The following is a 16,978-nucleotide window of genomic DNA, read 5'->3' as shown; positions in this document are numbered from 1 at the left end:
GATAAACACTAGCGTTCTAATCTGTTTTTCAGTGTGTTAGCAGTGTATGTAGCTTTCATATGAAAATGCTAGCATTGGTTTTTCAGTTCGTTTATATTGTATCTATGTTCAAGGTAGAGGAAACTTTCAAAATAGAAGCCCAAAGCAAGTTTTCAGGGCTGCTTAATAGAGATAGAAAATTATTTCAGTATTTTCAGAATGTAAATCATTAATCTGTGGGGGCTTTTTCTTTGTGAACTGTGTGGCTGAATTTATTGTAGTCCAATTTCAAAAATATTGATAAGATACTGCATCATTTCTAAGTTTACCAATCAACACTTTATTTTCCCCTGTGGATTTTTTTAAGTTCTGGAAAAGTTGTTTGGAAAACATCTACAAATGTGTGATAAACCTATATTTAAAAAAAAAATAGATATTGAATGGAAATGAGATACTAAACCCTCAAAGCATGTATTTTTATTCCTTTTGAGTGTAAGATCATTTTCACTAGTAGGGTGATTGAAGTGCACTTTTAGGGAGTAAACCTTAAAATGATTGATAGGAAAAAGGAAAGTAGGAAATGAAAAAGCCTTGAACTTTTTGCCATCTACATGGCTTGGAAATGACAAAATGTGTTGCATAACTGTTTATGTGGAGAAAATACACTCTGAAAGCAGTGGCAATGACAGCACTTCACAGAGGTTGTATTTCCCTTGCTCCATAGATTGTAAGAAACTGCTTATAGTTGTTAGTGAAGCAACTGGTTGCAGTTAGCAATTGATTTATCCCTGTCAAAATAGGTAAGAATTACCTGAGTCACCAGTATAACTCTTTTCTACGTATTATGACTCTGTAGGTTCTAATGTGCAGTTACTATACAGTTGTTAAATAGTTTGTGTTCTGCAGTTCACCTAGTCTTGTTTTAGTTTCTGTTCTGTCCTCTGGCTTGCACATATGCCAGATAGAAGTGTCTTAAATTACATAGAGGAGGGAGAGTTGTGCTGTTAAAATCTTGTAGAATTAATTATAATTCTCATGCTATCGTGGGAATGTGAAATATTCTCTGCTAGGTGTAGAGCTCTCATAGACATCTTTGTAATATGACAAAATAATTAATACATCTGTGTAGTTCGTCATGAAACAGATCTTCACGTTGCAGTGTTGCAAATGTAAATGCCACTGCATTTTAACCAAAATGTAAGTTTAAAGCCTGTGACCTTTTTTACCTGTGACTTTTCAGTTAAATTTCTAGGAGAGGAGTCTTCCTTTTTGCTCTCCTTTCAATTTCACTTTGTTTTTAAATTTTCAAACAAGAGTCCTTTTACCTTTTAGTAATTGATGAAATATAATTTAGTGTGCATGTTTATTGTTGAACTTAATTTAGTATTTAAGTTATTCTATACAATTTCTTTATAGAAACGATTACAGAAAGAACTATTGGCATTTCAAAATGATCCACCTCCGGGAATGACTCTAGATGAAAAGAGTGTACAAAATTCAATTACACAGTAAGTACATATCTTGTTTTATTTCTGCTATGCTGAAAATGTAAGTAAGGGATGTTCTCTTTATGTCACTTCCACCAATTCCAAGTATCACAAAGTTTTGCTTTCAGTCTAGACAATAAAACATTACTCTTCTTAATAAGCATATTGCAGTAATGTGTTGGGACACTTTCAGGAACTGGATAGTGATTATTAAATTTTTATTTGGCTTTTTATTGTCTAACAAACTGTCAGTTGGTAAAAGCCCCTGCATATTTTAGAATAAAATAATTTAACAGTCTTTCATAGCTACTAACCTCTGAAACCTCTTTAGATTTATTGAAATAATGGAGTAGCTATTTTTGAGTTCTTTGTTATTTGTATAGAATGTATGTCATAACTGTTAATTTACATTACCTTCTTTCTTCAAAGCAAGTGAAGGAAACTTCTTATAAAGCAAAGTTGTCTGGGTACACTTGTTTGTGCTTTTCTCCCTGCCTTAGCTTTTTTTATGATTAGTGAAACGGGAAGAGAAACATGGTAAAATATTCTGTGTCCATTGAAATGGACATGAGTTGTTCTTGGAACTGAACTGGTTTTTTTACCTGACTGAAATTTAAAAGATTTAGACTGTTAACATTCCTTTTTCATAATTTTCTTAGCTTAATTTTGGACAAATTTTTAAAATTTAGCAGATGTAAACATTAATGAGAGTGTAGATCTCAGGCTGTATGTTCTGGACTCAGTTACTGATTGATGGATCAATTTAAAAACAGCATAGAGCTGAATTCTCACATTTCACATCTGCATTTTTGGTGGTGTTATTCAGACCGTGTTACATGAGGCTTTTCTAAACCTTGTATATACTGAATCAAACACTCATATTGCTTCTTCAGTGATGCTGGTCTTTGTGGTACTTCATGTAGATGAGTAAGACTAAAAAAAAATTGAAATAGCAGTTCCCAGAATTTGGTAGAAATAGTAATAAACTGTTGTAGAATTGCTGAATTGCAGCTTGTGTTTCTTGCTCTACTTCGGGTTTTCAAATTTTCTGCAAAAAAGGACTCAATCTAATATTGCAAGTGTTTTTCACTCACTTCAACAGAAAATGACCATTAAATCAAAGTTCACAGCAAATGGAAAAGGAAAAAAAAAAATCTGTATTTTTTTTCCTGTTTGTTGATTTTTCTTAGTATGTCTCATTATTATTTCTGTCATGTACATTTTTTATACCTTTCAATTCCTTGCACACTAAAAGCTTCCTGATTACTGTCGTGCTAGATTTTGAAACTGTCCCTGTTTTAGAAGCTTCCTGTCACAAGTAACATTCTATTTTTTTCTCTTTGAAGGTTTTTGGTGTCAGCTAGCATGTTCTGAGTTCATTTATGAAGTTACAGTTTGAACTGGTGCAGTAAAAATTTGTGGGGCAATACTTGTTTGGGTTTTAAAGATGTTGAACAAAATAATTGGATCCCATGATGTAACTGGGTCATTTAAAATGTTAAGCAAACTTCTGTTTTAAATACACAAGGATTAGAAATTTGAGAAGGCTAAACTGTAAAGCACACAGGAAAGATGGGTTCTAGTGATTCCTTGACCATAAAAGAAAAGGAGTAATGTCCAGGCAGAGTTATCTTCTTCTTAGTAAAGTAAACTATTTTAAAAACTTGAAAGTGGAGGTTTTCTGGATCACAAGCAGCAATAAATCTAAAGAGTATTGGTGCACCATGTGTATAAATGTAAAAGGGGAAGGCATAAGAAGAGATAAGTGGTTTGGAGTGCAGATAGATTAAATTGAAGGCGTCTTCACAAAATAAAAATATGGAATATATGACAGCCATCACTGTGCTACTGTTGAAGTTGCATTCCTCTTGAAGAGTGTGATAGCTAGCAGTTCATTAGATAAGCAATTTTTCTCAAAAAAGTCTCCTGAAGCCCGAAGAATAATAGGGGGGAAGATAAAAAATGTGCATGATTTAAATACACAGGGAGGGTATATATGACAGGAGGATGAAGAGGTTGGGAATATGATCATCAGGGCTGCCAGCTGGAGATGTCAACTTTTCTGAGCACATTGCTGTTCTGCAAAATCTCAGCTGCCTTCCTTGAGTCGATGTAAAACTTGTCTGACCATTTTTGTAGTCTCTTGCTGAATTTTTACCTTATCACGTTGCTCAAATCTGTAAAACTCAATCAAGGGTGAAAAATGAAAATGAGAAAATGATGCTGCAAAGGATCAATGGTAGAACTCAGTAAAATGACAGAAGTTAGCAGAATGTTGCTGAATGTGTTGAACAATATTCAAAGCATCTATTTTTAACTGGATTAAAAAAACCACAACACAACCCAAACCCAACCACAATAAAAACCCTACACCGAACACCACCTTCTCATTCCAACGGGATGAGGTTCAACAAGGCCAAGTGCCGGGTCCTGCACTTTGGCCACAACAACCCCAGGCAGTGCTACAGGCCGGGGACAGAGTGTCTGGAGAGCAGCCAGGTAGAAAGGGACCTGGGAGTTTGGATTGACAAGAAGCTGAACATGAGCCAGCAGTGTGCCCAGGTGGCCAAGAAGGCCAATGGCATCCTGGCCTGGATCAGGAACAGTGTGGCCAACAGGTCCAAGGAAGTGATTCTTCCCCTGTACTCAGCACTGGTGAGGCCACACTTTGAGTGCTGTGTCCAGTTCTGGGCCCCTCAGTTCAGGAAGGATATTGAGGTGCTGGAGCAGGTCCAGAGAAGAGCAACAAGGCTGGTGAAGGGACTGGAGCACAAGTCCTATGAGGAGAGGCTGAGGGAGCTGGGGCTGTTCAGCCTGGAGAACAGGAGGCTCAGGGGAGACCTCATCACTCTCTACAACTCCCTGACAGGAGGTTGTAGCCAGGTGGGGATTGGTCTCTTTTCCCAGGCAACTATCAGCAAGACAAGAGGGCATGGCCTTAAGCTCTGCCAGGGGAGGTTTAGGTTGGATATTAGAAAGAATTTCTTTACAGAGAGGGTGATCAGCCATTGGAATGGGCTGCCCAGGGAAGTGGTGGATTCTCCATCCCTGGAGGTTTTTAAGATAAGACTGGATGTGGCACTTAGTGCCATGGTCTAGTAACTGTGGTGGTAGTGGATCAAGGGTTGGACTTGATGATCTCGGAGGTCCCTTCCAACCCAGCTGATTCTATGATTCTATGATTCTCTTCCCCTGGCAACTCCACCTATCAGTTACTTTCATGTTATTATGATGGAAGGACCAGAAACAGAGGAAGAAGAATAGTATGATATGCTGAGGTATTATCTCTATTACAGTTGCAAAGAATTCTTTTGTTTTGTTTTGTTTTGCTTTTAATTTTCTGGGACCTTTTCCTTTTTATACTATTAGCTTTTCCAGTTTTGGTTCATTACCTTCCAGGTACTACTGAATTTCTGAGCTTTTCACAGATAAAAGTACAAGATGAGCTTTGTCCTTTCCCCTTGGATACAGATTTTGTTTTAATAAACTCTGCTGATGTTTTCACTGACAGAAAAGGAAAGAAAACAATATGAAAGAGAAGGTGTACTGGTTTGTTTCCTTCCAAGCCTGTTTTTATGTAGGAATAAGCTTTCAAACAGGTTTTTTATTTCAACTGATGGATCTGTGTTGAGTTCAAGTCATATTTATAATTTGCAGCACTATATCAATGCCTGTATGTAAAATACCAAGTTTGTTTCCTTCAAATATAGGCTTGATGCATTGCTCACCTTTGTGAGTTACAATGTTAATAACGAATTTAGAAGGTTTGGCTCTGATTTATAGTTGGTTTGATTTGTCCTGTGCTCCAGGAATAAAACCGCAGTTTGTCAGTCCACAGTACTAACAGCTTTTTTCCCTGTTCCTTAGGTGGATTGTAGACATGGAAGGTGCTCCAGGAACACTATATGAAGGGGAGAAATTTCAGCTTTTATTTAAGTTTAGTAGTCGGTATCCTTTTGATTCGCCTCAGGTAACTGCTGCCTTCTTCCTTGCTTAACATTACCTTTGGATTATACCTGTATATTATATCTGTATGACACATGCTGAGTGTTATATCATCCACATATCCTGATGGGAGGCTTAGTTACTTTAATTTGTATTAAATGCATTGCGCAGATGCCTTTTCTTTTAAAAATGATTCTACAGTGAGGTACAATGCTTTGACAGTCTACCTGATTTCATAGGAGATGAAAGTAGTGTAAACTGGAGGCTTCTTTGAGGTTGATACCCGTATCATGTGAGAGACAAACACAGGGTAAATAGGAAGATCCCCTTTATTGCAATGTAGGAGCCAGGTAAACCACAAATTGCTTCTTTGTCCCATCTCTTCTTGCTTTCAACATATTTTTTTCTAGTTTGTTTTTAAGACTATCAGATCTTCTCTGCTGCCATTATTAATATAGCTGAAGAAATACTGTGCTTCTGATAGGGATTCTCATAGATACATGACATATTTGAGAGGCCTGCAGATAGTGTGGTAATTGAGGTATGAGGTGCTGCGTTGCTTTCATGACAGCCTAAACTGAAGGGACAGCAGTACTTAGAGACTGCAGAATGTGCTGTGTACATCCATCCTTCTGTCACCTGAGGGAAATGTTTCAAAACAAGGCTGGTAAGAGTAGTCACCCCTTATTTTCTAAAAAAGGAAGGAGAAAAGGAAGAGAACCCCAGTTCTTGTCCTGTCTGTCTCAGCTCAAAGTTCTAAGTTCTCTGCAACTTCTCTTATTGGTTGTAAAACTGAAGCTTGGAACTGTGAGAGACACTTGAACCATAAATGTTAAATATTTTTGGGTACCGTGATAAAAACTAGGATGCTGACTTTTCAGTCTTAGGTTTCAAAGAACAAACTGGCCACCTGTACTTCTGCACCTCATCAGGTTTGCAGTGAACTACTCATAGTGATCCACAAGAGAGTAGCCACTTTAATTTGATTCCAAGTAGGTACTGTTTGTATTCATTACCCAAGCTGTGTGTGTGGCTCTGTGCAATTTATTGTTAAGCATCAAATTAGATTCATACATCTACACTGACTTTTAGCACAGAAAACAATTAACAATTTAAGTACTGGATATTTGATTGTTGTAGATGGCTAGAATTTCACTTTTTAAAATGCTACTGTGCAGTAAGGTCATTCTGTGCTATGAACCTCTGGGTCATAATTATCTCTCTGGCAAATCTACTTACTGTGACTTGACAGTTTACACTTCTGCTGCTTAATCACTTGGTTGTTTTCTGCTTTTAAATGTATGTGTCTATCACAGCATGCATGCTTTTACTTACCTAGTATGCCTAATTCTGGTTTTCATGTAAAAGGAAGATATTAGTTACGAGTGAAATACGTTACTGGATTCCGAAGGTAAGCTCTTCAAGGCTTAAGTAATACCAGTTAAAAGACCTATGAAAGATTATTCTGAATCCAGTTTTTCTCCTGCCTTAGAAACACGTCTTCTATTTGGCAGATAAATTAAGCTCTCTGATTTCTGTTTCCTATATGATGAGGGTGTTGCTTCTGTCTTGTTGTCAGTGATGAGGTGGGTGTGTTGTGTACATGTTTGCATACTTGTACACATATCTATATAACTTAAGAAACACTTAAGAGACTGCTGGGTATTATGGTTATGAGTGGTAGAGATTTATTTTGTCATTGCCTAAAAGATGACAGTAGTTATGCTGGAAAAGATGTTCAGGAGTTTAATACTGCTATGAAGATCTCAATTTTACTCTATTTCCCTTGGTCCTGAACCAACAATGTGTTCGACAAAATCTTGATGTCAGAGCAGTGGTTGTCAAAATTGCTTTTCTAACCTTTTTTTGACTGTGATGCTTCCCATAGTAGAGAGGAGTTGAGGTTCTAAATGCTGTTCTTCCATATTCATCCACATCAAATAAAAATATATTCCATTTGAAGTAAAGATTTAAAAGTATTTCCTATTTGGTAACAAACTTTAGTTTCACAAGTCCTTTATTTTATAGTTGATAAGATAGATGCATTTTAATTTTACTCTTTATACTGGAACCTGGATGAGTTAGCAAGAACTTAATTTCTGTTGTGTCCAAGATTATAGAAATACTCATTTGTGAATCTTCCTTTTGCTTCTTGATGTACAATGTTGTGGCTTATAAAATCATTAAAATCCAGTATTTTGGCTAGAGAGCTGTATTCCTTAGGACGTGAAAGACTGAGGCTACAAGATATAAAAGGTTTAGTTCATTGGTTTTACATAGTTACCTTTGAGTTTTTCTATGCTGTATAAGTATTTATAGGAAATCTTCTATATAATTTATTCAACTCCATCATCACTAGCTATTGTTTATTTTACATTTCATTTAATGGTTTCCAAAAGTGAATAAACCTAATGTGGTAAAGTGTATTATTTAGTGTAAGTGAAAATGACAGACCTACTCCTTAAATAAGATTATATTGTTTTCCTAAAAACAATACAGTTTTATTTAAAATGTGGACTATAAGTCTCAGGTATTTTTGTTCTTTTTTTTTAGGTCATGTTTACTGGAGACAATATTCCTGTTCATCCTCATGTTTATAGCAATGGTCATATCTGTTTATCCATTCTAACAGAAGACTGGTCTCCAGCTCTCTCAGTGCAATCTGTTTGTCTTAGCATTATTAGCATGCTTTCCAGCTGCAAAGAAAAGGTATGGCCTTTTTCAGCACTGTTGGAGTAGAAAAAGTAAAAGTTAATAGTTTTCTACTTTGCAAAGTGGAATTTTCATTTCTCAAATTCTAAAATAGGCAAAACTACTATATCTACATTTCTACTACTGAAAAAATACTAAGCTAGAACTTCAAAATAAAGAGTGCAGTAGATACTGTTTTCATGATAACCTGGTTACATATTGGAAAAGAGGAACAAATGGAACCCATCTAGTTCTCCTAACTGAAGTTCAATCATGTTTTAGGAGAATTCTATGTAAAATTATCCTGTCTCTAAAGGTGGTGCAAAATGAATTGAAATGCCTTTAGTGCAGATGTTTCTAAGGCTTTGCATCTGCTGTTTGAGTGATCTTGTTCATTTTCATTTTGCCTTTTTTCTGGTGACACTAATACCTTAGACATTTTGTAAAGAGACTGCCCTTTTGCTCTTGACCATTTCTTTCACAGTGGGCTATCTGTGGAAGTTAGATGTGGTCAGAGCTTGTCCGTGTGTGCTATCTAAACATGCCTATTTATGTTGCATCCCAGTCAGTCCTAGTCATGTGCATGTAGTTGAAAAAACTCTCCCAAATGGCTTTATATTGTATTCTATCCTATGACTTGTTTTGTATAATGATGACACGAAGAAAACTGAATAATATGAAGTAAGGATTTAGATATAAGATGTTAAGATTTGTTTTTTTCACCCACTCCAAGCTGAACCTTATGGATGTGAATTGGATCTAATACATCAGAATTAGATTTCAAACTGCAAAGGAATTTAGTTTGGGGATTTTTTGAACAACAGCTGTTTCTTTCTTTTGGGTTGTTTTCTTTTTTTTTTTTTTCTTTATTTTTATATCTCCCTCTATTTATTGCCAAACTCTTTGGTATTTTTCATTAATGTTTTTCTTGGAGTATCTCCACTAAGCATTTGTTACCTGGGTCTTTAGGAGATTTTTCTTGACAAAGGTCTAGTCCTACCTGTTATGTCCTTTTCACTGCATTCACATGGTAACCTTTCAGAAGCTTATTAAATAGCTCGTGTATTACAATATGAGGATTGTTTGATTATTTGTAGGTCTTTTCTTCTGTTGCAGAGGCGACCTCCAGATAACTCATTTTATGTAAGAACATGTAACAAGAATCCAAAGAAAACAAAATGGTGGTATCATGGTAAGTATTTAACTAGGACCAGGAATTTTTAAGTCCTTTTTAGGCTGAAGGCAATTAAAATGTAGGAAAGTAGGATAAAAGTATTCAAAGCATTAAAACTTTTTAGTTTCAGAGAGTTATTAAAATCCTGTTTCTGAGATAATTTGCTGTGATTTTTTTTATATCTCATTTTAATAATTCCTGGTGAAAATGTAAACTCATATGTTTTAAATTGTAGGATAGACTTTGAATGAAAGTTTTTGTAGACCACATTAGTCTATGGCAAGTTTGGGATTGGGGAAGGGACATACTGAAACAAAGTTTAGCTCTAAACCCATTTTTTTGTTGTTATTAACACTTCAAGAGCTCTTATGGTGTTGAAAAGATACCTATATATTTGTAAGCAGCTGTGTCTTGTAATAGATTTCCACTCTTAATCAGAATTTCCAGTATGGGACAGTTGACTGACTTTAAAGGCTCCTAAAAACTAATATTCAATAATGTAGTAATAAGATTCTCCATGTAAATGATAAAGAAAAAAACCCCAACCATAACTAAAATTGCAACAGTGTCTGCAGTACTAGTGTTGTGTTGGGGTTTTTTTCTTTGTACAGTTTTGATTTGGGAGTTTGCTTTTTTATTTTGTTTTGTGGTTTCTTGGGTTTTTTTGCATGTATTCTCTGTCTTGCTTTATAAGGTGTGATTTCTTTCTTCTGCCTCATTTTTTGTCATCCTCTACCCAGAGCTGCACTTGGCTGTATGTGCTTGTCTTGTCCACTCCATTGGTGAGAAAAGAGAGAAGGAGGGGGTAGAGATGGGCTGCGCTTTGTTTCTCTTCTAAGCAATGCTTTCTTTATTTTCTCTAGGAACATTCTGTACAAATGGTAGTTATCGGGAGCCCCAGTATTTTGGGAAGGGATGTGTTAGAGCAGGTGATAGTGTATGCTGGCATAGTGCAGGAGAGCTGATTCCATCACTGCCTTTCATTGAAGGCTCCATCATAAGACATCATCTGTTTTTCACTGCCTCCCCACCCTGGGACATGTTCTGTCCCCTAAGTGAAATGAGAACAGGTTTTTTGAGACAGTGAAAGTTCATGACTGGAGAGGCAAATGCCAAAGCCTTCACCCTTGAAATTCTTAAGATTGTTAAAACCCCATGAATGCCTTAACAAAAAAAACTTGAGTGTTTCATAATACTTGCCAAGACCATGGGGTTTTCATGTATGGTAATGTAACAGAATGAAACTCTGTTTCTCATAATACTGTAATAGTATCTCTAAAATAAAAGGTGACTTCAGGTACAGTAAGAGAAGTACTGTATGCCATGGGATTAAGATGTCTTTGAGAAACTTGGGACTTGTGTTTGTTTTTAAAATTGACTCCAAGAATAATAATCGTATTGCCCACAAGGATGGGACTTTCATCTTCACCAGACTGTACAGCAGTCACTTTCTCTTCTCTCTCTGTTTTCACACTCTTGTAATGCGTTTGGTGCTTCTCCATTTTTAGTTTCGGGAAAGTTTTTGTTAACTTTTTATTTTCACTTGCTAGTTATTTTTAAAAAGAAACAAGTAAAGTTCCATTTATTGGTTATATCTTGTGATTAAAATACATTCTGTCTACTTTTAATCTGTACTAGTCTCATATGGATTTAGAATAGAACTCCATAAAAGGAGAACGGTCTGCAGATATTACTTTGATTTCTTAATCATGAAATTCAATTTGCATTAAACAAGCAAAACAACAAATTAGTATGAAAAGAAATGTGGTTTCTCTGACTCTGAAGGTTGTGGTATTCTTGTGGCTCAAAACCATCAAGGTGCTTATAGTTCACTGAATGAGTAATTTAATCACTATGAAGTTACTATGCAATGGCTTTTTTCAGGATGTTAGAAAACCCTACCCTTCCTCAAATTCAGAGCAACCTAAAAACCAACCTGAGGCAAGAGAAAGCAAGTCAGTTCATTTAAATAACTCATACTGTCTTGCTTCCTGATTAAAAGTTCATTGGACTCCTCCCTGCCTTAAATTCTTACATGAAAAAATTACACATACCTGATGTCCACTGGACAAAAGTTTCATAAATGCTCGAGTGTTTTCCCTTTGAGTTTTGTGAGTTTTGTCATTTGCTTCTTCTCTCAGTTACAAGTAATTTCTTTCTCCTATGTAGACATAGAACAAGACTACCAAGGCATGATCTTTAAATTGTCAATGTTTTCTTAACGGGTTTGAAGAACTGCTGGGTTACACTAAAATGGGAAGTGTGAAAAGGTGCTTCTGTCATCTTTATTTTCTGCTCACGCTTCGACTGAAATGTCACTTATCTAATCTTGTGGTTGAACCACATTTGGCTGGGTAAATGAGGGGAGAAAAAACAATCCCACCCGAGAAAGAAAACCAGCTGTTCAAGGGTAACCACTGGATGAAATTAAATGCTAGTGCTAATATAAAAACATATGGAGGGAGATGCAAAGTGGTTCTGCCCCTTCTGGTATCAGCTAGCCATTGTACTGCTTTAGCTTCAGTGTGATATTGGATCCCTGTGTTTTGAAGAGATAGGAAGAAATCTGTCATCTGTCTTAATATATGCATTTGAAGGAAAATATTTTTTTCCAGTAGGTGCCCAGAATTTATTTACATGGGAGCAAAATAGTGCATGGTTGGGACCTGATGTAAAGCAAACCCACTGAACACAAAGTGATAAAGTGGCACTTTGAGATATATTCTGACATGTAAATATGTGTCTGCATCTAGCTTGTTACAGAGTTTTTTTAATCTCTCATTTCATCCCAGCAATTTATTCCACAAACAGAGTCATGGAGCCCTATTTGCTCCAAAAGGATGTCCTCAGAAGCCCTGTTTAAAGCTCCTGATCTTTGATAACTGAAAATATTTCTGGATTGTCTGCCCTACCCAATGTCTGTTTCAACTGTACATTGACTTTCATGTTGAATTTCAATCTGAGAGTTGCTCATGTTGTGTTAAAGACAGAGAAGGATCTTCCAGATAAAGTTTACTTGGGCATCTAGACTGAAATTAGTTTCATAAAGCTGTTACCTGGCTTTGGTCTTGTCAGGAGGTATATTTTTTTTTTTTGGTGGAAAAAAGGGACAGTGGTGTTTATTTTCATCCAGCACTTCCTTACTGCTTTTGGGTTGAGGGCTTTGTTTGGTTTTTGTTTTTTCTTAAGTGGAAAGTGTTTTCTCTGGTATTTGTCCTAAAATTTTAGTGCACCATTTAAATACCCATTCTCTGTTGCATCCTTGTCCTTTTTTTTTTTTTTTTTACATGTGCAGTAACCTACTATAAAATTGAAAAGCTTTTTACAAGTAATAATATTGACGAAATAATGTTTTCTCGTAAGAATGTAGAATGTTTATAAGGCTACATTTTTTAGGTGTGCGAGGTTACAAGTGCTTTAAAAATGAACAGACAGTAAGTTTGCTTTCTGTTAACAACTCAGTATTTACTGTTAGCAGGTACAAATATACTGCAGGTTGATATGTGAAGGAGAATGTTTAAAAGGGAGAGCATTCACAGACAAATATTTAATATGGAGCATAATCCAGAAAAGATTTGCATAGAATACGCATTTTTGAAATATGTTCTGTCCAATCACAGTATCTGAAATGTAACATGTCAGTTATTTTTAGGTTTAAGATTTTAGGATTATAGTAGTAACTTACTATTGTTGCGTAACTGTCAGCTATAGTTTTGTGTTGAATTTTGAGAAATAAATGAATATACATGTGTATAAATATATATATAGATATATATGTTTAAAGGGTTGAGCATGCATCAGAAGCAGCCCACTCTGCCAGCTCTTATCCCTATATATTCCTTATAAAAGGATTCTCAATTCGATAACTGGTGTGGACCTGCTGTACTTCAAGGATGCAAGATGTTAAGAATATTTGATTTTTCGTTTTCTGGGCAAGTGGCTTTCTAAATACTGAGGATAGAAATGACTGTCCTTTTAATGGAATATTTGCTAATGCTGATATCTTTGGTGGTGTATGTGTATTTCGGAATTTTAATTTTTGATAATCTCTTTTTTCCCTGTGTCAGTATTGAACAAAACAATAGAACTATTCAATCAGTGTATTTCCTGTATTTCCTCTGCATGTTACTGTCTATGCTAGGAATTGTTTCTGCGTATAGCACCTTGCTAATTTAGAATTAGAATGTTTATATGTTTTCCATAAATGCTCTTCTTTTATTTTAAAGATGACACATGTTGATGCCACCATTTTGTGATCCTCGTAGCAGAAGATAGTCCTACTGAGAAAATGAGCACTTTGATCATTCAGTCTTTGAACTTTAACCTTTGACTGGAAGTGACCTATAGGCAATGAAGACTACTTCCTTTGACTGCATTTTTACTAGTGTGCATTCTGGGCGCATGTTGATCGCTGGTTCAGTCCATGCAACTGACATGCTTTTATTAGTCATACAGTATTAATGCAGGTGTCCAGAAACGTCAGAATAATTCCATTATTTTTATTTTAAGCTTTTGGAAGAATTCCAGGTCTTCATATATTGTGCAATAACACTGAGCTCCTTGGCGGTTTTGGTGCATCCATTGCCGGCAATGGACATTGTACCAGGGAAAGGTTTTGCTCCTGCCACAAAAAAGATTGACGCATGACAGAGCTTACGAAAGTTTTGGATGTATTTGGATTATAAGCAAGGGATTGACAATTACCTTAAATCCAGCCCATTCTTTTATATTTGGATTCTATGCACTGTGACCACAAAACTAGCAGCATGAGTTAACATGCCTAGCTGAAGGACTGTAATAAGATCATTACCTATTTATTGAATTGTTTATCTGCTGTCAAATTGTTTTGACATGGGCGGCTTTTCAAGTGACATTGGCAGAGAGGTACAATGTTATCCCTATGGTGAAATAAAACTACTTTTTGTATATAGTTATTCATATCTCTGAAGCAAAGGTATGAGTAATTTAGGGTATGAGTGATTTAAACAAGAATTTATTTTGGAGATAGAGGATGGCAGTGATATAACTGAACTTGCTGCAGTCCGTAATTGGGCTTGTAATTTGTACTTTAGAGCTTTTTCCAAATAGATTGCACACTGTTATTTCCTGCTAGCCATCAGCATGAGCCCTACTGCCTACACCAATATTTCATTTATTTATGTGTTCAAAAGCAATCCATATAACATTTTTTGTTTGCATTCACTGTTTCTTTTGTGTTGTATGTCATGTTTGAATGTTACAAAACAATATTTTGATTGAAAAGCTTTGTCAGAAGATATTTTCATGTAAATTATTTCTTTATCTTGTAAGCATCATCTTGTCTTTTAATCCTGTACTATAAAAAGAAAAAAAAAATACATTTTTGACAGAGGCTTAAAGTTTTCACAAAAAAGTGTGGACCTTCTTATTTAAGTTTAGACTAAAGTATATTTTCTTAACTTGCTTGTCCCATGCAGCCATGGCAATTTTTCCAGGCTTTTACTTCAGCAAAAAAAGGGGAAAAAGCCTAAAATCAGACATTTTTCTGTGGAGCAACATTTATTGAAATGATAGTTGTTCTCAGCACTCTGTAATATTTTGATACTGCAATTAGGTTGTCTTTTTAGGAAGCACTTTTATAAACTTAATACCTTTACACATATGCAAAATTTCTATAATTTTTTTTACTGTTGCCTTATTGTTGCACTCAAAAAGAAATTCAAGCAATTAATGCATGAATGTCTAAATCAAGTAGCTACTTGATGTAAAAACAAACAAACAAAAGCAAAAAAGATCCCTAAACTCAAACCGGAATGAATTACTACAGTAACAGAAAACTGGCTGAACAGACTGATTTTTTTTTTTTAATCTGCTGTATGATAACTGACATGTTTTATAGCCTTGTACATACTTCTCTGTTACCTATTGTTTAAAACATTTAAAAAAAAAGTATAGATGCTAAACTCAGGGTGGATAGAGTTCAGATGGATTTGCTTCAGAGGAGTAATTTGTACAGCAGCAGGACTATTGATGCTGGCAGTGAAGTGAGGCTACAATAAACTTCAGGAACTGCTATTTTTTTTCTACTGTACTGAAAATATCCTTTGGCCTTTAAAACTCAATGGTAAAATCTAGCTTTGGATATGAATTTGATGTGTGTATATATTTTCACAATGAGCCTTTGAAACATAGAATTCAGTTCATTTTAGAAGCCAAAAAAAGTAGTTTTAAACAAATGAAATACTTATGCTCCAACTTTTTGTTTAGCAAAATATTATTGTTGTGAGTTCATCAAACTGGTTATTTTTGGAAACATTTCATATGGAAGAGCAGTAATCTGATACTTAATCTGTATATTCATGTTAACTGCTCTGTATTAATTGAAACAATTGATGCATCTTTGAGAAATTAATGTATGAACGGTTCACATAATGGATCCTATCAAAACAGTCTACGGGAAAGAGACCTTAATGTGACACCAGGTAATGTCTGTAGAAATGGCTCAAGTACATCTCAGATTCAGTTATCTTTTTATATAGTAGCTTGTGAAACTACAATACGTGGTTTCCTAGAAGCTTTATGACATACTGTATTGTATTTTGTCAAAGATGGGTGTTGTAGTGCAAAACATTATACGTTTCATTGACCTGTGCTATCACATGGACTATAGTGAAGTTAAATAACCAAATTTATGCTGCTCTTTAATAAACTCCCGCCCCCTATAATATACTTAGATCAAAAAAGTGCAAGGTAGATTAGAAAAGAATGTACCTCAGGTCTTTTAGTTTACAGTAGAAATGCCTCCATTGGTTCTCTTGTAGATCTGTGGGTAAGTTCGTGTATATATCGAGGGCCAGGGCAAAGCCTATATACCACTCAAGCCCTCAAAATAATGCAACTATTCTGACAATGCTATGATGTCCTGAAATAGGGCTTGAATTAATTGAAGGTGCCATCCTTTTCCTAGGGTGACCTTGTGTATGTACCTTTCTTTCACTTGGAATTTCTCACATGAAATGGTTACGGAGTTGGCTTGAAACTATCTTGCTTTTATTTTGTGTCAATATTCATGTTGTTAAACACTTTGTTTTGTGTTTAGTGTCTTTATACTATAACACAATAAATTCTTGTTTTAAAATAGATTACTACCCTTGACTGGAAATACGTGTGGACCTTTTCATGGTGGAGTGCGGAAGCACTGTTCCTTACGTTCAGCCACTCTTGAGACAAAGCTGTCAGTCATTCTAAAATGCTGTGATGCGTATCAGGGGAGGAATTGGGATAACAGCGAGGTATTTCCTCTTTCTCCAGAGGGTATCTCTTGTAACAACTGAAGGAAATAGCTTATTTAAAAAAGAAATCACTAGGATGTAATGCTTTCATTTCTTACAGATGATCAAATAGTTCCTTATTATTGTTCTTTTGCTGTATGACGAACGCTTCAAATATTATATAGGAAGTTTCAGATGCAGGGTTCTTGTTTGCTTGCAGTGGTGGGAGGAGAGTTTCTATTACTTTGTTAGCATATATCAGGACTGTTGAATTAAACCTCTGCCTCATACTGATAATGACTTTCAATTTTGTACAATTTTTTGTTCAAGAGATGATGTCTTCTGTGCTGTAAAAAGCAAAGCACTTTATACCTAAACCACATATTTTTATGAAAAAATAAGTTTTTAAGATTCATGTATCATGTGTTATGAAGATTACTCTGGATGTTTAA

At 35.4% G+C, this 16,978-nt stretch overlaps 1 protein-coding gene across 8 annotated transcripts in view; it reads left to right on the top strand.

Annotated features, from left to right (window-relative positions):
* Positions 1–16,978, top strand: part of UBE2W (ubiquitin conjugating enzyme E2 W) — a 44,102-nt gene that overhangs the window by 15,841 nt on the left and 11,283 nt on the right. For 4 of the 8 annotated variants that reach the window (XM_027638552.1, XM_027638555.1, XM_027638554.1 and 1 more), the window contains exons 2-5: positions 1,396–1,487; positions 5,334–5,436; positions 7,965–8,120; positions 9,219–9,294. In XM_027638552.1, the coding sequence (XP_027494353.1) occupies positions 1,396–1,487; positions 5,334–5,436; positions 7,965–8,120; positions 9,219–9,294 (427 nt within the window). Of the gene's footprint in view, positions 1–1,395; positions 1,488–5,333; positions 5,437–7,964; positions 8,121–9,199; positions 9,295–13,502; positions 16,615–16,978 lie in introns of those variants that run through there. The other 4 variants (XR_003526876.1, XR_003526875.1, XR_003526874.1 and 1 more) reach the window with 3 other exon arrangements.

The sequence above is a fragment of the Corapipo altera genome, unplaced genomic scaffold, assembly GCF_003945725.1.
Source record: "Corapipo altera isolate COAL_440 unplaced genomic scaffold, ASM394572v1 49, whole genome shotgun sequence".
NCBI classification, from domain to species: Eukaryota; Metazoa; Chordata; class Aves; order Passeriformes; family Pipridae; genus Corapipo; species Corapipo altera.
This window is presented reverse-complemented; position numbering and strand designations above follow the sequence as displayed.